The 25,653-nt window shown below is 41.5% G+C and overlaps 1 protein-coding gene across 8 annotated transcripts in view; it reads left to right on the plus strand.

The window, feature by feature from the left end:
* Window positions 1–2,103: 2,103 nt before the first annotated feature.
* The window catches only part of Ica1 (islet cell autoantigen 1), a 143,278-nt gene continuing 119,728 nt past the window's right edge, over window positions 2,104–25,653 (plus strand). The window contains exons 1-2 of one of the 8 annotated variants that reach the window (XM_037203514.1): window positions 2,104–2,247; window positions 24,656–24,744. In XM_037203514.1, the coding sequence (XP_037059409.1) occupies window positions 24,728–24,744 (17 nt within the window). In that variant the 5' untranslated portion in view covers window positions 2,104–2,247; window positions 24,656–24,727. Of the gene's footprint in view, window positions 2,582–24,655; window positions 24,745–25,653 lie in introns of all 8 variants that reach the window. The other 7 variants (XM_028869860.2, XM_037203515.1, XM_037203513.1 and 4 more) reach the window with 7 other exon arrangements.

The raw sequence follows: 25,653 nt of genomic DNA on the forward strand, positions 1-25,653 counted from the left end.
CCCTGTTAGCAATAGCCTAGCATCCCTAACTCCTGCAGACCTAGCAGCATGTCTTGAATCTAGAAAGAGTCTTTCCTATGAAGAAGTCTGTTGTGCTGTTGAACTCTGGATTTGTATTTTAATTTTTTCTAATTTCAGATCTCATCATCCAATAACCATTCTCATTGTTTCTGATTTTCACTGGTTCCTTGTACATGTTCTGCAAGATGAAACAATGGAATACCTAGAAACAAATGAAAGTATTCTAGAAGAGAATTTTAATTTTTTTTTACATTTTTTTTATATTGTATGGATGTTTTGCTTGCATGTACATCTGTGCACTATGTGTGTCTGGTGCCCCAGGAGATCAGAAGAGGTTGTTGGATTCCCTGGAATTGGAGCTATGGATGGTTATAAGCTACCATGTGGGGGCTGGGAATCGAAACCAGGTCCTCTGCAAGAGCAGTCAGTGTTCTTAACCTCTAAGCCATCTCTCCAGTCAGGAGAATTTTTAAGTGAAAAGGGAAAAGCATACACTATGATAAAGTAGGATGAGCAGGAATTGTTTCCTTCTTCAAATATTATCCTAAGTTTTAGAACAAGACTGCAAATGAAGTCACTTGAAGCTATGCATGGTAGGACATCCTGTCGTCCAACCACTCAGCATCTGAGGCAGGAGGATCTCTGGTGCCAGTCTAGCTTGGGCTACATAACGAGAACACACCTCAAAAAACAAATAAGTAAATAAATGATAAGTCATTTAGGGTGTGTCATTAAATTCTCTGGGAGGTAAGGAATCATCCTGTGTCACATTGGCCAGTCAGTGCTTATTGTGTATTTTGCCATGGTCAGGTATTGTCTTTGAAAGCCAAACGTCAGCCTTCATGACAGGCTCTCAGACTCACACCAAGGTTTCTGCCTTAGCTTTTAAAAGTGTGAAAGGGAACGTAATAGTTCTGTAAATCTGCTTCCTTACTCTCTCCGTGCTTAAGTTCCAGTGAACTATGCTTCCAGGGAACACTTTCAACTGACTCTCTTGTAACATAGGTACTTGCCTTAAAAACAACTTTCCATAAATGGGATTCTTCTGCTTTCATGTAACTAACAAATGGCTACTGGTATGAAGAATGGAGTCAAGGGGAACTCTGGAATACTGTATTCCTTCTTTGGTGCCACAGCTAGTCATTTATCAGATACCTCTGATGCTAGAACAACATAGCACTTCATTCTATTAAAAAACTATAATCTTACATTTTTATTTACTTTGCTTCCCTAGGGATCAAACCCAGGGCTTTGTGCATGCTAGGTAAGTGCTCTACCTAGTGAGCTTTATACCCAACCTAATTATGTCTTTTTAAACCCCATTCTCTCCTGGGATTAGGTGAGGTCTCTTGGTTCGGACAACCCTAGGTTCAAGCCTGGCTCTTTACCACTGACCCCGCCTCTGTTCCACCCATCTTCTTTATGGCACTCTAGCGGTGTCTTCACCTTCAAAACAGAAATAATCATTTCACCTACAACGCTGGGCCCCCGAGAAGGATTCAACGTACAGGCTGCAGCATTGGTTTGGCACCAGGGAGCACACCTTGATGTTAGCTGTGGATTTCTGACTTTCACTTTTCGGTAATTTTTCTTTCCACCACCCTCTGAGCTGTTTCTAGCAGTCACCATTCAACAAACAGCCAATACATACATAAAAGGAGGGATGAGCCCTGGTATCTGTTTCAAGAGACATGGTACTAGGAAACACTGTTCCACACTTTTTTTTCCTGTGATATGCAAGATATCCTTGTGACATAGGATAAGAAGGGATGAAACGCTGTGTCAAAAACAAAAGACACAGCTATGGCATATGGATATGAAAAACAGATAGGTATATACATACCCAACTGTTTTTCCTTATCAAGGCCTTTTGCCCTTTAGCACAAATTTGGGTTCCAGAGGCAAATCTCTGAGGGTTCTGGCATTGACCTCATGAAATCTCCTGTCTATTCAAGCCCCCAAACTCTAAAGGAAGTAAGTAGCAGGCACTCCTTACACAATACAAGGAGGGAACTATGGGGCGTTCTCTGCTTTGGCCACCTGTAGACAGGTCATTGTGACGCGAGCACTATGGACACGTGGAACACCTGCCAGAGAGCAGGGGCGGGGTTATCTCCGACAGCAGGTCCAAACGCAAGATACCCTAGAGATGGGGGTCACGGGAAGACCCCAGGGAGCAGAGAGAGGGACACTCGCTCCTCTTATCCCTGATCCACTCCAAACAAGGTGAGACCACCGCCCTCCCCCTACCCGGGTCCTGGGGTCCGTGGGGGGAGCGGTCGTCCGTTGCTGTCCCTGTAGGAGGGAGGCGGCGGGCGCTGGCCCGGGAGTGGGTGAGGGGAGGGCGGCGGGGGTGCCCGCCCGGGCAGCGGTGCTGCGCTGCGGCGCGGCGTGCTCGGGCTCGGCGCTGCTATTCCGGCTGGCGGCGGCCGCTGCAGGAAGGACCGCTTCCTGCGCTCCCCGCCCCTTCCCTCGCCAGAGCTGACGCTGACGTCGGCGCAGGGAGCTGGAGGGACGCTCGGATCTCCGCCGGGAGGCTCCTAGGGGCCGGGGCTCCGAGGTACCTGCCCTCCGGGGCCGGGGCGGGGGCGAGCCGGGCGGGCTGCATGCTGCAGCGGGAGACGCCCGGCGGCAGCCAGGGCGATTGGGGACGCCAAGCCAAGGCTGCCTCCGCTGCCCTTTGGGGTCGGCGGGTAACAGGCGGGTCACCTCGTCCGCCCCGGATCCGGGTGCGGGAGGAGCATCATCTCCCTTCCCTCCTGCGGATCCTCCCTCGGGCCTGGATGTGAGGAGGATGCGCGCGCTCTGGGAGCGTGCGTCAGTCCCGGGGAAGCGGGAGGGTAGCCCCAAGAGCACCTGCACCCGCACCCAAGCCGCATCCCCACAAGCCCTCGGCTGGCCTCCCTTTCTCAGAGCATGAGGGCCTACCCCCGCCCCGTCTAGGTGCCCTCTGGACAGGGACTTGTGTTTAGGGCTGACTTGTTGCCTAGTTCACCTGCAGCGGTATCTGACGTTTGCTTTTGCTGTTCCTCCATTGCTGGTCTTTGGCAGGGGTGGCTAAGCGCCGATGGGTACCTTTTTTATAATGACTGGTGCCAGGAGGCCTGTGGTTGGCCCCTGCGGGCTAGGAAGAGTCACTGAGCATGCCACGTTCTTGCAAAGCCTGGCGCGCGGGTTTCTTTGGGTGCTGCGCTGCTGACTCCGCCTTTCCTGCCCCGAGGTTAACGCAGCTCCTGTTTCCTCTGAAAGTATATCCTGTTATGCCAGTCTTCCGTTACCCTCCCCACTATCTTTTGACTTGGAGAGTCCCAAAGCCCCTCAACTTGTCTTTAGGGCCTTTAACGCCCCATGCCGATATGTTGGCAAATAGTATTAGCTGCCTCTTTCTGGGGGAGAAATTAAGGTTTAGAAAGGAGACGACATCCTCCCCTTTTTATGTAGCATTGAAAACAGCTCAAGAAAGGGTTTGTCCATCAACATGGGCGGGTGGGGGGGCGCAGCCTTTGATGCCTAAGATCTGGTAACTAAAAATTACAGGGATTTTGAAAAGACAGCACCAGCTGGTTTGAAAATGGTAATGAAGGAAGGAAGACACTCAGGATATTTGTTGACCATTATGGTCCCATAAACGATAACTTACTGAAAACATGATTATTTCAGCCCTGTCTCTCAAATTGGCTCCCATGGTCCTCTGGTTTAAGTCTGATATCTCAACTGCTCTGAAGCTAGGAAGTAAAGTAGGACATGATTATTAAATCCACACTCCAAAATGTTTCTTACCCTTTGTTCAACACACACACACACACACACACACACACACACACACACACACACACTTTTATTGTTGTTTTGTGTATATGTCTGTGCATAATGTTGAGCACCCTTAGCACGCCATGCCCCATGTGTGAAGGTCATAGAGTAAATTTGTGGACTTGGTTGTCTCCTTCCGCCTTTCCGTAGGTTCCAAGGGGTTAAATTCAGGTTGCCAGCTTTGTACCATAAGTACCTTTACTTGCCCAGCCATCTCACTGCCCACCCCCAATTGCTTCTGTTTTCTTTTGAGGTTTCAATTTTTATTTTTAAAACATATTTGTAGAGAATACTATAGTTTCAAAATAAGTTTATGGTTCTTAGTCTCTCAAACACGAAGTTTGGTCTTAGCCCAGTACAGGAGTTTTGATTGCAAGAGATGCTATTTTATGATAGCATTTCTTATTACTTAGGAAAATGGTTGCAATGTTATTAAAAACGAATCTTGAGGAAACCTAGCAGTTAAACTACAGAGTTCTGTTACTTGCAATAATTAGAGAAACCTGAGATTAGAAAACTGACCCTTGATCATCCAGTGAAAGCTAAAGACATCAGCTGGTAATTGCTTGTGATTTTATACCCTTTCCGCTATCTGGGAGATCTGAGTATCTGTTTAACTGCTCTGTCTGAGCATCTCTAGTTCTGTGTCTAGACTTATGAGAAGTATGTTAAGTCTTGTTCCCCAATAGAAAATCTTCCACATGACTATTTTCAATGTATCTAATGGCACAAGTACATTTTTCCCAGGTAGAAGCAGCTGTATCAGTGGAAGGAGAGTGTCTTAGTTAGGGCTTCTATTGCTGTGAAGTGCTACCATGACCATGGCAACTCTTCTAAGTAAAACATCTAATTGAGGAGGCTTGCTTACAGTTTCAGAAGTTCAGTTCATTATCATCATGGTGTGGCATGCAGACAGACATAATACTGGGGGAGTAGCTGAGAGTCCTAAATCTTGCAGGCAAGAGGAAGGAGACTGTGACACTGGGCAGTATCCTGAGCATAGGAAACCTCAAAGCCTGCCCTCACAGTGACACACTTCCTCCAACAAGACCATACTCACTCCAACAAAGCCATACCTCCTAATAGTGCCACTCTATGAATTTATGGGGGCCAATTACATTCAAACTCCCACAGGGAGTATGACAAGACCTAGTAGGATAAACTAGTGTTGAATATGAGCTCTCAAGTTACAGGAACCTGCAAGAGAAATGGGGAAATGGATAGGTCACTGGGATCTGCAAACATGTTTCCTCTCTACTGGGTGATCGTGACAGTTGGAAGTCTACAGAATGGGTGGCTGCAGCAGGACTGGCATTCCGTGGTCACCAGTGTCTTGCTGTTGTCAGATATGAGATGCGTGGTCACAGGAGTAAAGCAGATTACAGTTTATGAGCCTTATTACCCCCCCACACCCATCCAGAGGCCTCATAGAACCTCACACTCCATGACTCATAGAAGTGAAACATTTTTCTTTTTCTTGGTTTCCAATTATGTTTCTTTCTACAATCATATCTAGTACCAAGGAAGATAACAGAGAACACACAGGCTTTGAGTCTCAGTTTGATCGGGACTGGAGCCTGTGCAGAAATCTCTCCCCAAGGCTCATGTGCTGAAGGCTTGGCCACCAATGTAGCGTTCACAGATCGGGTTTGGAAAACTGATGGGATCCTGAGAGCTCTAACCTCATCCATGAATTAGCTCATGAATGGGTTCATAATTTGATGGCAGTAGTGGAAGATGGTGGATCTGATTGGAAGATGTGATCCATTGGGGGCATATCTTTCAAGACTATGTCACATATCAGGTCTTGCCTCTTTTCTGTTCCCTCGCTCTGTCTGCTTCCTGGATATCATGAGGTGGGAAGCCTCTAACTTATCCTCTAAGTTGACTTTCTTTAATATAAAATGTATATTTTTTGAGAAATTCATACAATGTATTTTGATCATATTCACCCTTACTTGACTGTTACCGCAAATCCTCCAGATCCACCTCCCACACTGTTGCACACTCTGATTTTCTCTTTAATAATTACTGTTTATATATATATAACTACTGAATCTGTTTAGCATTGCTTGTATGTGTATGGTTTTATGGCTGACTGCTTGGTATTGGATAACCAATCAAGGGAGTGGGGAAGACTTAAGTTTGCTCTCTCAGCAGTCATTAGTTTCCTGTAACTTTCCATCTAGGGGTGAGGCCTTGTGAGATTTTCCCTGTGCACATTGGCTTGTCAACTGATGTTGTCATTGTTTGGGGCTTGTTTAGACTTCGACCATATTGTTGAGATTTCAGGGATATGGCTTCCCTGTAAAAAAATCTATAAAAAATATAATCTTACAGCAGACATCCTGCTCCTCTGGCTCTTAAAATCTTTCTACTTTGGGCTAGAGAGATGGCTCAGTGGTTAAGAGCACTGGCTGCTCTTCCAGAGAACCAAGATTCAATTCCTAATGCCCACATGGCAGCTCAAGATTGTAACTCCAGTTCCAGGGGTTCTGACACCCTTACACAGACATACATGCAGGCAAAACACCAATGCACATAAAATATAAATAAATAAATTAAAGAAAGTCTTCCCACCTCATCTTCCATGGTGTTTCTTGAGCCTTAGGTGTAGGAGGCTGTGTTTGAGATGTGTCATTTGGGGCTGGGCATCCCACAGTAAGTTGTTCTCAGCATTTTGATCAGTTGTGTCTTTCTGTGATACTCTCCATCTGCTGCAAAAATAAGCTTTCTTGAAGAGGCACAGGAGCTGAATTTACCTATAGATGGAAGGCTAAGAATTTAGGATGCAGTCAGGAATTACACTGGCTTAGAAAAGTGGCAGGAGTGGATTCTCCTCGAGGTTCCAAGACCACCGAGTGGGAGGAAATCTTCTCCAGCTGGATATCTGATAGAGGAATGATGGCCAGGATATATAAAGAACTCAAAATCGAGAGTCAAGAAAGTAATCCAACTGACATAGTTCTGAACAGAAGAAATAAAAATATCTAAGAAATACCTCAAAAATGTGCAGCATTCTTGGGGACATGCAAATTACAACTACTTTGAGATTCCATCTTGCCCCATCAGAATGGGTAAGATCAAGAAGACAGTTGACAATAAATGCGGACAAGGATGTGGGGGAAAGGAGAGACCCTCACTCACTGTTGGTGGATTGCAAACTGGTGCAGGCACTCTGGAAATCAGCATGAAAAATTCTCAAAACTGGAAAAGTAGATCTACTCCTCGGCACTGCACATCCTACTCCATAGACACTTGCTCAGCCATGTTCATTGCTGCTCTATTCACAGTAGCTAGGAAATGGAAACAACCTAAATGCCCCTCAGCTGATGATGGATCATGAAAATGTGTATGTATACACAGTTGGATGTTAGTGAGCTGTAAAGGAAAATGAAATCATAAAATTTCAGGTAAGTGGATGGAACTAGAAAATATTATACTGAATGCGGCAACTCAGAACCAGAAAGACAAATGCGTGTTCTTCATTATTAGTGGTCCTTGTTCCTCATCCTTATTTGAGACTGTATAACCTGGAGCCTGGAGTAGCCACAGAGACTAGGAAAGTAGGATAATCTATGAGTGTAAACCCAGAATTAATTTCAATTATGTGCTGGGTAGTTGCAAAGGCATTGAGGTATCAGTACAAAATAGAAGCTTGATATTTAAAAGGCATTAGAAAGTGAGAACCTTGCAGTTGTCAATTTAGAATATAATTAGCCCAAAATACAGGAAATTTAAAAGGGAGTTAAAATCTAAAGGCAGTGGAGTACTGTGGAATGAAAAACAAAGTACATGCATTTCATGATGGGACACCAACCATGCAAATGATACCGACTTTTCTGATGGTCTCACTTGAAGAGCAGGGAAGTTCTCTAATTGTGGGGGTGAGAGTAGTGGGAGGAGTCTCTCTAAAGCAGTCTAAACATAAACATCCATGCCACTGCATGCTGTCTTCTCTGTTGCTCCCTCCTCCTCTGTTCCCAGGATAGGACACACTTCACAGTGCTTGAAGCTTTACAGTGCTGTGTAGAAGAATTCCAGGGTTCTATGTACTGTTTCTTGGGTGGGCATCCTCAGAGAGAGCAGACTGCCAGATTTCATAAGCGGTGTCCTTTTTCCTGTTGGTAGAAGTGAGTCTGTCGGCCTTTGAAAGTATTCTGAGTCAGTGGTTATCTAGGAATATGTTTTAACCTCATTAGCCAACCTCATTTCAACCTAGACTGATGTGGAGTGCTTAAAAACAGGAAGCCAGAAGTCCAAAACTGGTTTGAGTTTCCTAGTTATTGGCCAAAGGAGAAGTTATTTTCTAAGTTTTTTTTTAATTTGTTTTATTTCTTTGCTTGCAAACTGAGAATGGAATGACCTCCTCTTGGTTGTGTCCTGCAGATGAAGTCATTGGATAGGTGCTTCTCACATGTCAAGTGTTCAGTTAGTGACAGCCTACAATTGTAACCTTTGTCCTGCACTTACTGGTGCTGTGCTGGGTGCCAGGGAGATGAAGTTGTGGGCTCCAGCTCTCAAGAGGCCAGAGAGAGATACAAATGGAATGAGCTCGTGCAGGAGAGTGAGGAAGTGTAGTGCCATTCCCAGCCTGAGACAGCGAATTCCTAAGTGGGAGTACAGGAATGGGGAGATCCCTGGAGAAATGCAGTGGAAGGCATGTGTTGGGGTTCCTGAGGCTTCCCTGGGGAGGCGGCACTTGAGGAGATGCTAAACTGGAGGAAGGGGGACTTTGCAGGAAACAGTGTTTATATATATATATATATATATATATATATATATATATATATATATATATAAAATATAGTGTACATATAGTGTATACATGTATATATATATATATATATATATATATATATATAGTGTGTGTGTGTGTGTGTGTGTGTGTGTGTGTATATATGAAGCTCTAGTTGTCTGAAATATCAGGAGGACAGTTCTTTGTGACACCAGTATAACCTGGGGGAAAAAAGTCCTGTGCTTTTGCCAAGAAGTTCAGAGTTTCTCTAATGGCAAGACAGTGATGAAAGCATTTTGAGTTGCAGAACAAACAGCATGATTAAATTTGCATCTTACAGGAATTGTGCGGAAAACAGTGTGAAAGAATGGAGTGGGCAGATACAGGAAGAGCGCTGCCTCAAAAGTCCTAGGCCAGGTCCTGCTGTGTAGACAGAAAGGGGAAAGATGTGCTGAAGGAGAAATAAATGGGAAGAGTGTGGAGGCTAAAATCAGAGAGATGGCTGCTTCTCAAATGAGGCCACTTGGTGGAGTCAGTGCTGGTACCTAGCAAAGAGACTATGTAGAAAGGGAAAGAAGAAAGATCAGGTTTTAGTTGTACTGAAATTGAGGAGCCTGTACACTATATGAAGTCTCAGAGAGGAAGGATGTAGCTCAATAGTCAAGAGCCCACTTTGGGAGGGGCGGGGCAGGAAGCCGGTGGGTGATGGAAATGATGGAAGACGTTGATCTCATATTCTGGAGAGGTGTTTAATTTTGGAAGTCATTGGAGTACAGCTGGTGATTGAATTGTGGAAATACATGAAGACGCCTAGATAGAGCCAAGTGTGTCCTAAGGCAGCTAAGGCGGAGCTTTGTATACAGGTAGTGATATTTGAGATGTGGGCATGGAGGAGGAGGAGCTATCAGGAAGGTTTAGCAAGGAGAGTGTTTTCTTGAGGAATCCTTCAGAGAAGGAAGAGGTCAGGACTTTGGGGTAAGAAGACATTGAATGCGAACAGAAAGCTGAAAGCAAGGGAGTGGACTAACTTGAAACAAGAAATAATCGGGGGCCAACGGTCACAGGGGCCTGGGGAGCTGACTGTCCTCCTTAATGGGAAGATGGAGAACTGCAGGGGTTATGGCCATGGTGTTGGATAGTTCTAAAGAAATGAGCAGTATACACAGAGAGCAGACACTATGACAGGTGTCCAGGCACATCCAAGGGCAAGGTTTCCAGTGTACAGGAGCAGAGATACTGCCCCTCATCACCCTGGGGAGCTTTCTCCCACTTGCTGTTCCCCGAGGTCAGGAGTCTTCTCATCCAGCATTGCCCTGCCCCTGAGCAGCATCACAGTGAAGCATGTGTTGGTGCCAGGCTATCCCTCCTTTCTGTTTCCTGCTTCTCTCCTCTGTCCTGCTGACCTGGAGGTTTCATGCAATTTCCTTGTTATTATACCAGGGCCAGCCCTATCAGGTATATTTTCACTGACCTGCCCTTCCAGATTCCCATCAAAGTATTCAGCCTGCCATGTAAGCTCTGGGCTTCAGTACTGCTTAATCTCATAAGTGTATTCACTGAGAAAGTAGAAAGAAACTGGAATAGGTATCATGTGCTGGTTCTCAAATAACATTAACTAGATGGCCCAGTTAATAGGAAAACCCAAAAATATCATTTTCTCTTGCTTTGTCACTGACTCTTAAGACCTTCATCCTTCCTCACAAGCCACTCTCAGCTCAAGCTAAGATTCAGTTGCCACAATTTAACCAAGGGAAGTCCTGGAATGTGTGCCAGTCCCAGAGAAAGGAGCCGTGGTGTCTTGTTTGCAGGGTCTCTGCACAGCGTTGACATTTTATAGACCTCATCCTGATGTGTGTTGACTTCAGCTGTCTTGTCTATTGAAAGAGGCTTACTCTGCCTTGGGAAATTTCCTTCAGCCATGAGCCTCAGTTCCCTTATCTGTGAAAACAGAAGGCTGGACTAAATGATCTTTACATCTATCCTCTATAGTTCTCAGCTACAAGCACCTATAGCCATAGATGCATTCTAATCTCTTTGAAGAAAAATCTTGCGTCCATGTCACATCCTCCGATTGCTGGCATTAAACAGATGTGCAGTTTCATATCATTGTGGACCCTGTGGTCAATCTTGTTCTTTTCACTGTTAATCATTCTGTTTGTGTATGGACTATATCTAATGTATTTTGTCTGTAAATATCTATCTCATATCTGTATTTGTAAGTGTGTGTGTGTGTGTGTGTGTGTGTGTGTGTGTGTGTGTGTGTGTGTGTGTGTATAGAGAGAGAAAGGGATTCTTCTCATCTCTTTTAAAACACAATACCAGAGATTGAACTTAGGGCCTCTCATCTGCTGGGCAAGTACCACTACACTACAACTCCCAGCCCATTTTGTAGCTTTTATTTGGAGATAGTGTCTCACTCTGTAGCCCAGACAGATCTTGAACTTCCCATCTTGCTTCCTTGGCCTCCCAATAGCTGTGATGGCAGGTGTATCTTTTCACTTTTGATGGGCCTTTAGTTCCCAGCCCGCTCTATCACTCTGACAAATCTTGTGTGAATCAACAAGTGTCATACATAGACTGGACCTAACTGAAAAAAAAAATAGGAAAATGTGATGGATGGTGATTTTGTAGGTTAAGTCACTTTAAATTAACATATATGAGTATATAATGATGTCTTTGACCAACTAAAGCCACCAATTCTAGGAAAGAAATGGATTAAGTGTATCATGTATTCAACATAGAATAATGGTGACCTAAGCTCTTTGCTGATTTGCCTAATGCCTTAGACCAAGACTATCCAACAAAAATACAGTGGTAGCCATACAGATAGGATTTTAGGCAGTCTAGTTGTTTTAAAGTGTTCTTAATTTAAAATACTAAAATAAGCAGGTGAAATTAACTTATTTTATATTGTTCAATATATAAAAATATTTCAGTATGAAATGTAAAGCTTTGTAACACATACATACAATACAGTTAAATATAAAATATGTGTATATTATATTTTATTTAAATGCATATTGTATATCCCATTTAACATTTGTCTTATATAAAGGAAAAAATTCTATAGAATTTAAATATATATATATAAGTGAATACAAATGATTTGTATAAACATAAAATATAGATTTATTAATAAGATATTTTGCTGGTTTGGATTCCTTTTGTTTTATTTTATTTTGTTTCTTAAGTCTTTGAAACCACCTATGAGTTTTACAAAGACAATATATCTGAATTCCAATTAGCTATATTTTCAGTGTTTAGTTGCCACATGTGGCCAGTGGCTGCTACATTGGATAGTCTTACATGATAAAGTTAATTTATCATAGATTATTCTTTCATAAAAAAATTTTAGACTTGTTTTCATTCTGTAACGTAATATTTGTAACAGCCTTCCAAGTGTTACACTTCAGTCCCAGTGAAATGCAATTTAAGAATAACATTTGGCTCAGTCATTTAATAATGTCCTGTGCTGATATTTGAAGGGGGTTTTATTTCTTCATAGTTGTTTACTTAGACACTTGTCTGTCTTGGTAGAGTGTTCTTCATTTGTCATACTTCACCTTTTCAGGTTAATGTTTTAGAGAAAACACCACCACAAATATAGATTCAAATCTGTATGCTGCACTTGAATTAGCATTTGAAAGTTACATAAACAGATAAAATCAAAGGTGATATAATTTATACAGCAAACCCCCTCCTCTCTTTTTCTCTTCATCAATTACTCTTCATCAGCAAAGGCCAACTATTTGCTCTTTTGCTGTTTCTAGTGTTACAGTTGACTGATACACATTTTTATATGATTCACACTTACAGATTTCCTTCAGGTTTATTATCTGCAAATGTCAGCCTCCTGGTATGGCTGCTATGTTTTTTTGTAATAGGAAATTTACCTGGATTGTCCTTTGACAGCAGGGTTGTGGGCAATAGAAGAGGAGTGGGACCAAATAGGCCATACTCCTTGTGGGCAGCTTGAATTTTCTGGTTTGTTTTTATCCTTTTCCCAGTGTTCTTCCTTGTGAATCTGACCTTGAACCTCAACTTAGACAAGTTATCTCCAATTTTGGAACCCAATTTCCACAACTCAAAACAGACAATGTTGTGTTTAATATCTCTAGACTTTCTCTTGGTTTTTCGATATCTCTGAAATTAAAATGGGCTGTAGAGTTTTTGTGCAAGAGGACATTCTTGTGTCAGCTAGCCTAGTCAATTTTACTGATGTTGTGTGAAGTCACATAGGTGAAGAGACATGGAAAGGTACAAGTTTTTGGTGTGGTTATTGGTGTATCAGATTTTACTGATATTCAGGAGTATCTTAGAAATGATTAAAATATAAATATTTGGGGAAGTTGATTTTAATGGTTTTGTGGAATCATTAATGTTAATTATGCCCTGTGTACTGGATGTCTGGTTTTGTGTGTCAACTTGACACAGCTAGAGTCATCAGAGAGGAAGGAGCCTCAGTTGAGGAAATGCCTCCATGAGATCCAGCTGTAAGGCATTTTCTCAATTAGTGATCTATGGGAGAAGGCCCAGCCGATGGCTGGGGGTGCCATCCCTGGGCTGGTGGTTCTGGATCCTATAAAAAAAAATCTGTTTTCATCATGGAATATTTTGTTTACTCCGTCTATGGTGATTGAGAGTTTTGCTGGGTATAATAGTCTGGGTTGGCATCCGTGGTCTCTTAGTGTCTGCATAACATTTGTCCAGGACCTTCTAGCTTTCATAGTCTCTATTGAGAAGTCTGGTGTTATTCTGATGGGTTTGCCTTTATATGTTACTTGGTCTTTTTCCTTTGCGGCTCTTAATATTTTTTCTTTGTTCTGTATGTTTAGTGTTTTGATTATGTAGCAGTAAGGCTTGTTAAGGAAGGGAATGGCTCAGTTGCCTTTAGCCTACTGGCTATGGGTGGGTTAGGACTTCTGTTGGTCTTTTCTATGTCGAACACACAGATTGCAAGCCCAGCGCCACTTTGAGATCTTTAGCAGCAGTTAACTCTGTAGCTCACACACGATTGAGCCTGTGTGATAATGAGTATTCAGAGACGGGTAATACCTGAGGGGTGCTGACCAACCTAAGACAGAGTGCCTATGTGGCCTGGGCAGGTGTCTCCATGATGGGTAAGGTGACCTGCTGATGTCCCATGCAACTTAAGTCAGAAGCTCATTTTTTAGTAGAAGGGGGGACCTGTAGGGCCCTGCCCCCCCCACCCCCCGTTTTGGGTAGTTCTTGCCTTGCTTGCTGACCTTGACCTTGATGTCCTCCCTATGCTAATTCCCTGCCGGGTTCCACCCTCTTCAATGCTTAAGGGAAGTTCCTTGTCTGTGTATCCTGCATAATAGGCATTAACAGCTTAGATACAAGATTGTAAAACATCAGTAGAGAACTTCTGCCCTCTGGGGTTCTCCCATTGTGCTGTAAGCCTGTGTTTAAGACCTCCTCCCTCCTTCAATAAACGGGCATTTGGCATTCAAAAAATAAATAAATAAATAAAAAATAAAGACATGCATCATCAAAAATATAAATAAATAAAGATACCCCAAATTGTAACCTGAAGGTACTCTCATTTTTGTGGCCTGCTGTTAACCTTGTGTATCCCTTTTTAATCTGTACTATCACTTTGTTTCCAATAAAATTATCTCAGTAATTAAAAAAAAAAAAAAGCAGGCTGAGCAAATCAGGGCAAGCAAGCCCATAAGCAACACCCCTCTATGGCCTCTGTGTCAGCTCCTGCCTCCAGGTTCCAGCCCTGGTTGAGTTTCTGTTCTGACTTCTCCTGTGATGGACTATGATCTGGAAGTATAAGCCAAATAAACCCTTTTCTCCCCAACTTGCCTTTTGGTCATGATGTTTCATCACAATAGAAACCCCAACTAAGACTAGTTGGTACCAGGAGTAGGTTATTGCTGTGGCCGACCTGAACAGGTTTGGGGAGGTTTGTGAAAGGACTTTGGAACTTGGGGCTAGAAGAGTGTTAGGAGCTCAGTGGGATGTTCTGGAAGAGCTTGGGAGAGGCGAATGTTAGGAGGAGGGCAGATGACGTAGGCGTGGCTTGTGAAGTTTCAGAGGGAGGTTTAAAGGCTCTATCAGGGCCATTTGTTATTTTGAATTAAGATTCTGTGGTTCTGGTTAGCTGGGACTGAAGAATCAGCTGTGATTAACAAGATACAAGAACTACTAAAGTGAAACTTTCTTTTGCTGGAATATTTGATGGTGGTCTGCTGGAGCTAAGAAATTAACAGTGATTAAGAAGAGACCAGTATCACTGAAGTGAAATCTTCTGGGAAGTGTTTCCTGAGAGCGCAGAGAAGCTGTGTTCCAGAGGCAGCCGAGGTTGTAGCTTACGCTGTCAGCTGGACATGGTAATGTGTAAGAGTTCCTCAGGTGGTACTGATTTTGAAAGTATAAAGGGGTCATGGAGAGCAGCTGACGCTTGGCACTGTGAGAGGCCCAAAGAGGCCATTGGTAAAATATAGTCTCATGGCAGTTGAAAGCCCTGGACTGAAGGGGTCATGCAAAGACTTTGAGGCTTGGCACCATGAAGAGAGCTTATGAGAGAGAGGCTATTGGTGAAAGAAAGTGCAGCCCAGTTGCAGCAGAAGACCCCAGTGTTTTTGAGATCTCAGTAACTGCAGCAGCAGCAGTGGAGTGGAGCCAGCTGGAGCCTAGAAGACAAGCTGTGTGTGCTGCGGAGGGCGGAGCTGGAGAATCGACCCAAGCCCTTCGGAGGAGCCCAGAAGATCGTGAGTGGATCCCAGCCATCCGATGGTTGGAATTTGGCTTTACTTTGATTTGATTGTGACTGTGCCCTGATTTTTCCCTCTTAAAGTAAGAAAAAGTATTTTTCTGGAGCCCACAGTTGTAAGACTTTGAATTTTAAAAGACTTTGGATTTGAAAAGAGATTGGCTACTTTAAAGGGACTGAAATTTTAATGTGTAAAGACTGTGGGACTTTTAAATTTGCATTTTTAATGTGAGGTCTTGAGGATGAATAAAAAAGGAAGGGTTGTGGCCTAGTAGTGATGTGTTTGTGTGTCCAGTTAACAAGGGATCAGTTGGACTGGCTGGTTCTGTGTGTCGACTTGACACAAGCTAGAGTCATCAGAGAGGAAGGAGCTTCAGTTGAAGAAATGCCTCCATGAGATCCAGCTGTAAAGCATTTTCTTCTCAATTAGTGATCAGTGGTGGAGGGCCCAGCCCATGGTGGGTGGTGCCATCCCTGGGCTGCTGGTCCTGGGTTCTATAAGAAAGCATGCTGAGCAGGCCATGGGAAGCAAGCCAGTAAGCAGCACCCCATCCGTGGCCTCTGCATCAGCTCCTGCCTCTAGGTACTAGGCCTACTTGAGTTTCTGTTCTGACTTCCATCAGTGATGGACTATAATCTGGAAGTGTAAGCCAAATAAACCCTTTCCTCCCCAACTTGCTTTTTTTGTCATGGTGTTTTATCACAATAGAAAAACCTAACTAAGACACCCTGTATATTAATTTCTAAGTTGTTTTAATACATGAATAAAATGATCATTTGAAAATATTCTAAGACCCTCAAGTCATTAACATAATATGTAGCTTAGCAGTGACTTGCATCTGTAAAGTTTAATAAAAACTCAGCCATCTTTTAGCTGCTTTGAATAAGGTCAGAATTCTGTTTTTCTCATGTAAGATTTTTCTGACTCACAAAATTAAGGCATGATCCTGCCTCACATTTACTTGTGAATTTATGAAATGTCAACAAAAAAATTCAGGGGACATAAACCTAGAAATAGAATCTACTGAAATGTTCAAGTAATCACAACCTTATGAACATCTAGAGAGAAGCCCTATGGTATTAGAGAGAGAAAAACACCCACTACATCTAGTCAAAACTGTTGTCCTTTGTACAAAGATGGAATGTGAACTGAGTTTCCTATGCTCCATGGCACTCTCCCGTTCTCGACCACATGAAGACACCATCTGATGAGCCAAGATTTTAAAATAATAAATGCAATTAACTCTGCCTGAAGAAATTGGTCCTTTTTTTCACTGTTCTTACTGAAACTAGTTTAATATTTATACTCAAAACATACTTCTGGTTTATTTGGCTTACACTTCCAGATTACAGTCCATCATTGAAGGAAGTCAGAACAGAACTCAAGCAGGGCTGGAACCTGGAGGCAGGAGCTGGAAGGGTGCTGCTTACTGGTTTGCTTCTCCTGGCCTGCTCAGCCTGCTTTCTTATAGAACCAGGACCAGCAGCCCAGGGATGGCCCCACCCACCATGGGCTGGGCCCTCCCCCATTGATCAAATTCATTATTGACATATGGGGAAGTGACCGGAGATAAAAGAACTGAAAACATACTCTACCAGAAGAATTGCAGACACTTAGTTAAGTGTCACCTTGATACCTAGACCATCTGCTACTGTTCTGATGCTTTTCATAAGGCAAACCCAGTAGCCAGCAGTACACGCCCAGGCTGGGTAAGTGTCTCAGCTTCACTTCAAGAAATAGGGCTTCATTCCATAATGTCTGTGTTATGACTGGCATTCAATCTGAAGTTACACACCAGAAAAGCAGATGGAAAGACTTGTTTCAAATTATTTGGAAGCAACAGGTGAGCCAACTAACTGAAAACAAGTTAGGTACAAGTTGAGTTTTATAAAACGATTGCCTAACATGTAGGTTTTGGCATATGAAAGAAACTGGTTTTAAAAATTGGTCACTTTTTTTCCAGAGAAGATTAAGCTATTGAATAATAGACAAATGGTACAAGGAGATGACGTTAATTATTAACTAGTCAGTGGGAAGCCGAAGCCAAGAGACACACCAGAAGCTTAGCCTTGTGATGGGTGCTCAGATGACTGGCGTACCAGCAAAGGCAGCGTTGAAAAGATACTCACTAAATGGGAAGGAAGTACCCTGAGTGTCTACCCTCTGGGGTCTACTGAACCAATTTAAGTGATGAGACGGCCTGGGGTGTCTTCAGTGACTAGGCCCTGCATGTCTCCTGGTACATGTGTTTATGTGATGATAATGCATAGCTGCTTGTGACTGGTTACACACATCATTGCACAATTCTGTTGAAGAAAAATTTTGTTCATTTCTTTCCCTCCATATTCACTCACACCATTTGCCTGACTATAATCATTAATTCTGAGAGACTTGGCCCAGAAGCCAGGTAGTAAACCAGCTCTGTTCCTTCTCTTCAGGGTCACTTCAGACACTTGATCTTATCTTGCCATGAGTTTTCTATCACAGACCACACTGGCAATTCCCTGATACAGGTCTCCTTTGCAGTTACATGCACATGGCTACAAACACCTGTGATATATACTGATGTGCATTTCTTACCAAGGTTTGATTGTAAAGAATGATTCTTTATCTCATCAGATGCAAGAATTCATTGTCATGATGCCTACTATTTATGTTGCTTGAAAGAAAAGTGACTGCCAAATATTTGGCAAGGTAGTGATGATTGTAACACATACCTGGTTTCAGAGATGTTGAAATGTGAACAGACTTGCACCATAGATTTGATGCTATGTGGTCCAGAGATGCTAGTACTAGGGAGGAGTGGTCTTCCTGAAGGGTTCTTCCAGCACGCTGCCTTGTTCTTACATGGCTAAAGTGTATACTTATGGGGAGAGAGATGGCCCACTTCCCAAAGAGACCTAAAGGGTGATGTACACAAACAGAACTGAACAGCTCTAAGATAGTGGCATTTTTATCTAGAATGGAGAAATTTAGAATAAATCATAGAGGAAAATGAAAAATTTGGATCTGCAATTCAAGGCACTCTACCATCAGCTCAGTACACACCCGTGGAAACAGTATCTGTATTCGTGTCCTTCATCCAAAGGAAAAACTTCCTTTTGACTGGAAGAGAAAATTCTACCACCAAAACTGGAATGGTAATTATAAACATGACAGTTTCTGAAGGAAACACGACACACTTAGAATATATTCACGAGGAAGCTAGTTGCCTATTAAAATGTTTTCATGGGTTGGCAGTGCCAGTGTGGCAGAATGATGGTACTTTTTTCATGAATGTTGGCTCAAGAACTTTAGATTATTTTCGTAATTTATATGAAATCAAAGGTGCCACCCGCTAACTTCCCTGCTGTGAAGACTCATGGGAAAGTGTTCTAGGCCAGAATAAGTGTTCATTACAGCTGAGGCCAGCATGCTTGGAATGAAGATGCCCTTCTCATATCTTGTTGTCAAGAAGATTCCAATATCAAGGCAGCAAGGCTAGACTGACTACCTCAGTGTGTAGCAACAAGTTAGACTGCGCTTCAACATTCTGTGAGCCTCAGATTAGTGTGGGGAGGAAACAAAGACTTTTGTTTATGTCCATACTGTTCCAAATTGATGTTTAAAAGACAAATGTATGGATAGTTAATATCTTTTATTTATTCATATTGGGAGATCAAATTCCCTGTGAGCTCAATACAGGAAGCATATCCAAAGGAAAAAAAAATGGGCATAATGATTGCACAGAACTCCAATATAAAATGCAAAAAGTATTCCTCTTCCCTGTTTCTAGCTTCTCTCCACAGGGCAAGATGATCTCTCAGTCTCATAGGGTGGCTAGAACAAACCAGGGTTTTAATGCCTGACCCTGGGTTATGAGGCAAACATATTGCAATACTTTTTTTTTTTTTTTTTTTTTTTTTTTTTTTGGTTTTTCGAGACAGGGTTTCTCTGTGTAGCTTTGCGCCTTTCCTGGAGCTCACTTGGTAGCCCTGGCTGGCCTTGAACTCACAGAGATCCGCCTGGCTCTGCCTCCCGAGTGCTGGGATTAAAGGCGTGCGCCACCAACGCCCGGCCTGCAATACTTTTAAGGTGCAGCCTGGAAAATCCAATGGGGTTAATTGGTTGCCTTGGTATCATCAAAGTGGCAGGAGCTAATCTCTAAGCAGAAAGGCATTCCTCCCTTCTACTTCTGTCTTATACAAAGAACCCACTGCCCAGGAAATCACTGCCACCTTGCTAGGATTGTTTTACTGAAATAAGAGATTACTCTTCATTATTAACTCTTAGAGCCCAACAGCTTTGAACAGATCTATCATTATCATCATCACCATCAATTCATGATCATCATTGATGAACTGCTTTGCCTTCCTTGACAAAAATCTCAGACATCCTTGTGGGCAAGGTATACTGATGGAGGTATTGGTGCCCAAGGTGTACTGATTGAGATATTTGTGCCCAGGGTGTACTAATTGAGATATTGGTGCCCAAGGTGCACTGGTTGAGTTATTGATGCCCAAGGTGCACTGATGGAGATATTGGTGCCCTTGTCTTTGTGGCACTTGAAGTCTATGATCAACTTGATACCATTGACAGCTTTATTCTCTTTTATAATGAAGTGTTTTTGCAGGAGAATTTATAAATTGGCAGATCTTTGGTCTTATTATATGAGCCTGTACAAATTTCAAATGTCTTCTGATTCTCTAAAGTATGTTTATATATCTATCTTTACTATTAATTGTATACTCCCTAGTAATGTAAACTAACCCCAGGAGGCTATGAAATATTTAATGTGACCACTCTGAATTGAAACTTAATGTGTAGGTAAAATATACAACATATTTTGGACTTAGTTCAAATGTGAATGAGAAATATAGCCTAGAAATTTTTATATTGATTACTTCTTCAAATTGTATTTTTAGAGATGTTAGGTTCAATAATAAATTAAATTTAAATTTCATTATTTTGATTTTACTATGACCATCAGATCCTTTTTAACTACTCTGTAGCTAATAGTGTTTTTTTTTTTTATTGGACAGAACTAATTTAATTGACAAGTCGCTTCTGGTCAAAGGCAATGCCCATTCCATATTAATTAGTGTCCAGTGAATGTTTGATTAACTAAAATGTCAAGCTGAAATGAAGGGTGAAGATTTAAGATGATTTTAATTTTGTCTATTATTATTATTGGCATGGGGGGTATGAGAAAGAGAGAAGGGGATGTCCTGAATGTGGGAGTCAGTTGTTTTCTCCATCTTTGTATCAGTTCTGGGGATCAAACTCAGGTTGTCAGGCTGGTAAGGCAAGCACTTCTACCTACTGTGACATGCCACCAACCCCATAACTGTTTTTACCCAGTGACTGTGGCACTGTCAGTTTAGAAAATGATAGAGCAAGTTGGGATAGGTTGGGTCTAGAAATCCTAAGATGTTTTTAGTTGTCCCTGGTGTGTGGTGTTTGAACGTGTACAAGAAGAGATGGAGGCTTCAACTGTATCTGCTTTAGCATGAGTTACCCAGATGGTAAACCTGCATCATTTACCTATTTGGTTAACTATGATTTTGTTGCGCCTTGTCATGTTTCTTCAAAAAAGATCGATTTCCAGAAAGGTTTTCCTTGCATTTAGCCACAATTCTTATGCTTAGAAACCATATTAATATGCACATTTTGTTTTAACTATGGTTTTGCCGACCCTTTCCCAGAAATTCTAGTTCAGTAGGGAAGGATCCCAGGACTCTCATCACACTGGAGCACCATGTGCAGTGCTTTGGCTACAGCGCTGGGGGACACTGCCAGATAGTGTGTAATCCGGTCACATCCAGAGAGTCTGTGCAGGAGACGCGGTTTGCTCAGTGATATTTGTTGTTGGTATAAAGAACTAAAAAGTGCATAGACATTTGAATGATCAAAATGAATCAAAAATGTTACAGCAAAGCAAACAATCGACTGAAGCAAAATCCAAGACTATCAATGGAATGGGGAAAAAAAACATTTGCAAACAGTGTAGATGTAATGTGCAAAGAACTCAATAAAATAGTTCAATTTTAAAATGAGGAAAGGATTGAATGGACCTTTCTCTAAGAAAAACAAATCGTCAACAAAACTGCAGAAAGATGCTCAGCATCACTAATAATCATGGGAATGCAAACTAAAAACAAAATGAGTGGTCAACTGATGCTTAATAATGCTCTCTGGAGAAAAGGGACTCTTAATGGCAAGGGAAATCTGGGACCATATGTCCTGCTCCAGGAATGTTCAGTGTAGACCTAGCCCTGTGAAAGCTAGTGTAGATCAAAACCAAACCAAACAACTACCATAGCTATTCCACTTCTGATTAGAAATCATTTATATAAGAGGAGAGTCTTGAAGTATATGGCACATATGTTCATTGTGTCATTGTCCATAGTAGCTAAGTGTGGGAGGAACCTAAGTGTCAATGGTGCGTGAATATATGCAGTGGACTGCTAGTATTGGAGGGAGGGAGGGGGTTGATTCTACCATGCTATAAGGAAATATGCAAAACGAAAGAATCCATTCACAAAACACAAATACTACATGGTTACACTAGTAATGAGGTATCTAAAGTTGTCAAATTCACAATCAGAAAGTTTAATGGTGGTTGTCAAGGTCAAACAGATAATAGCAAGTTGCCAGTTCAATGGGTATGAAGTTTCAGTCATACAAGATGAAACATTCTTGAGATCTGTTGTGAGAAATGCCCTGCAATATATTGTCATGTACATGTAAAAAAATGAGAAAGGTATCTCAACCCATAAAGATGTGAGTTTGACCCCAGAACCCACACAAAAAGTCAGGCATGGTAGCACATGCTTATAAGCCCCACTCTGGGCAGGGAGAGACCAGGGAATCCCTTGTGATCCTCAGGTCTCAGTGAGAAATACTCTCTCATAAAACAAGGTGGAAGGCTACTGACAAATCATGTCCACAATACATACACACACACTAATGCATCCATACCTGCATATATCCATCCAAAAACTGAGATTAAAAAAAATTTAGTTTTACTCGAATAACAACAACAAAAAGAATCAAAAAGTACTAATTCCCTTAACAGTTCATAGTAGATCAAACTCAGTGAAAAAGTATAGTAATTTCATTTCTTTTGAGCATTTTATGATAATTTTTGTTGGGGGTGTTAAGTGAATGTATAGTTAGAGTGTGAATGTGAGAGAGCTTGAATATAGCCCCAATTCATGGTCAAAGCACACTCATCTTGAGTATCCTTCTTGAGGCAACTTGTCTTGACACCCGGATGCCCTCTATGAGGAAGAGAAAGAAGAGAGGTGTAAGTAATGGGTTGCTGTGATTTCAGATACTCAGGAAGAGTCCATTTCCCCCCTCTCATTCCAATAACTGAAGCAGAGAATTTAAATACTCACTGCCATTCTCTTAAAACATTTTTAAAAATGAAAAACCACCACCACCACCAACAACAACAACATAATACCCTTATAATTTTAAGGATGCTGGTCACCAGCCTGCCTGAGATATAGTGATCGGTTGATTTAACAGACATCCAAAAGTGTTAGCAGGCATGCCAAGTACACACTTGGCAGCAAGAGGTCTTATGCCAGGCAGCGGCCCTTTCTTTCTCAGAACTGCTAGGGAGATTGGCTTGCTGTCTGGGAAGCTGGTGGGCTTTGCCCTTGGGGTTGGCCTGCTTCCATGAGGGGAGCAAGCAGACTGAGGGCAAAGACATAGGCGACTCCCCATATGTTGTTGGTTGTTTCTGGGCTTTTTTGGGGGGACCTGCCACCCAGCTCCTAAATAACTCACACATGGAGGTTTATTCTTAATTATGAATGCCTGGCCTTAGCTTGGCTTGTTTCTAGCCAGCTTTTCTTAACTTTAAATTATCCTGACTACCTTTTACCTCTGGGCTTTTCCTTTTCTTTAACTTCTGTATATCTTACTCTTACTCCATAGCTTGCTGTGTAGCTGGGTGGCTGGGCCCTGGAGTCTTCCTCCTCCTCTAGCTCCTTCTTCTTCTTTTTCTTCCATCTCTCCCCTACTCCTTCCTCCCAGATTTCTCCTTCTAGATCTCCTCTGTGCCTGCCAGCCCTGCCCATCATTTCTCCTGCCTTGCTATTGGCCGTTCAGTGCTTTGTTATTCCACTCAAGTATTTTATACAGGCAAAGTAGCGCAGCTTCACAGAGTTGAACAAATGCAACATAAACAAAGTAACACATCTTAAAATAATATTCTACAACACGCATATTTACTAAAGAAATTAAAATGCATTGCTGGCTTGATGTATGTATATATCCTCCACTGCCCTCTTAGAATCCAGTTCTATCCCATTGGATCTTTGGGGATTTGGGTTTTTAATTTTCTGTCTTTTTTGTTTGTTTTTGCAATGTTCTGATTTATCTCCCTAAGATCTTGAGTATGAAATAATAATAAGATGCTAATACTCACCATGTGTCTTAAACAATTAAGATGCTCTATGTACACTTGAAAGCACTGTACGTCACTCTCAAACCATATCCTGCACCCTCTCTACAGGGTTCTTCTGTCTGAAACAAAGAGTTCATCATTTCTAGCAAATTCTTTATATCAAAACATCATAGTACTCCATTAGAATGTAGAATGTTATGTTTTATGTATCAGTTAAAGTAAATTTAATTTAAAATTATATAAAGAGGGCAATAAAACTGGACCAGTGAGATGGTTTGTCAGATTATGACTCTTGTCACCAACCTAACAGTCTGAGTTAGATCCACAGAACCCAGATGGTACAAGCAGAAATTGACCCTTAATGTCCTCCAATCTCCATGTAAACACCATGGAATGTGCATTCACACACACACATACTAAATAAGTGTTTTTAAAAATTGTGATCTTAACATTTTAACATGCACAGTTGATGCAGGTCCATATTCTGCACTATGACCTTGTCACAGTTGGACCCATTTATTTGTTGCTGTTTGTTTCTTTTCAAGCAGCTGTTTTATAAAAAGATGAGCACTAAAGACTTTGAAGAGTGCTTTTCAAAATAAATTGTATGATATTGGTGTATGTCAATAATATAGCATTATTTCATGCATTTTAAACTTTATATAAATGACAACATATTTGATATAGTCTTATGAAATCTGTCTCTTTTTTTTTTTTTAAATCATTATCCTACCTATTCTTTTCCCAAAGCTTCATTTGGGATATTTGCTCTAGGGTTACTCAGCTAAACCATTTTTGACACCAATACCTGGCATTATTTTAGAACAGTATCTGATCCTTATCATACAACTAGACCTGGGCTAGACTGAAAATATGTGTTGAATTAACACACAGTTATAATGTAATGTGTAACTGTTAAATGTATTTGTTTTATTTCAGGTTTAATATAACATATATCATGGTTTTTCTCTGCCCCTTCTCAAATCATCAACAGTAGAAAAAGAAGAAAACATGTCAGGACACAAATGGTAAGGAATTTGTTGCTTGTTTTTCCACTGGAGGATGATAAATGGAAATTGCACTGTTTATGCTTAATAAGTGAGGACAAAAAGGGACAGTCAAGAGACTTTAGCTGTGAACAGCCACTTATCCAGTTTCCAACGTTAGTGTAGCCTGGCTTAGTGTCTTTGATCAATGCTGGATAAAAATCAAACAATAAAAGTGTTATAAATACTCACATCACTTGTATTTGCTAAGAAATTCACTGCTATACATCTGCTCTTAGGAATCTGAGGATAATTTTTCTTACCACCATTTCATATAACCTAATAACTTGGTGATTTTTGCTGCTATTTTATTTGTAACTTCCACTGTTGGTTGGAGGCACAGTGCAATGTTATGTGGGGTGCCGAAAGCAATCATGTAATCAATCAAGCACTATTTCAGTTTTATTAAATTGTAGACACTACATCTTTAGTGAACATTCAGAAGCCAATCATAGTTAGATATGGTACACATGTTAGCTTTGTCATGTATGTGCCTGTAACACATCTAAGCAGCAAGAAAGCCTCTTAGAAGTTATTTAATTGGTATTTCTTAGCATAGTGAACCTGCTACCCACCAAACAACTAGAATGTTGTCAAGTTTCACCTTCTTTAATATGTGTCATGAAAAAAATACAATAGTTTTATTTTCATATGTTAAAATAGTTATATGAAATATACTTTTTAATCCTTCCCTTCTTACCAAGCAAAGTATCAGGCCCAAAGTGCTCTGTAATATCAACCTTTAAACTTCAAAAGAATTTTTGCATATCTCAAAATATAAGTTTTTTAAATAATTAATAATGGCTAAGGCTATCCTTGAGCACTCTCATTGAGCATTCATCCAACAGTTGTCAGACTGTTAAATAATTTCATCTTACCTTGTTATATCCC

Source organism: Peromyscus leucopus, chromosome 3, assembly GCF_004664715.2.
Source record: "Peromyscus leucopus breed LL Stock chromosome 3, UCI_PerLeu_2.1, whole genome shotgun sequence".
Taxonomy (NCBI): Eukaryota; Metazoa; Chordata; class Mammalia; order Rodentia; family Cricetidae; genus Peromyscus; species Peromyscus leucopus.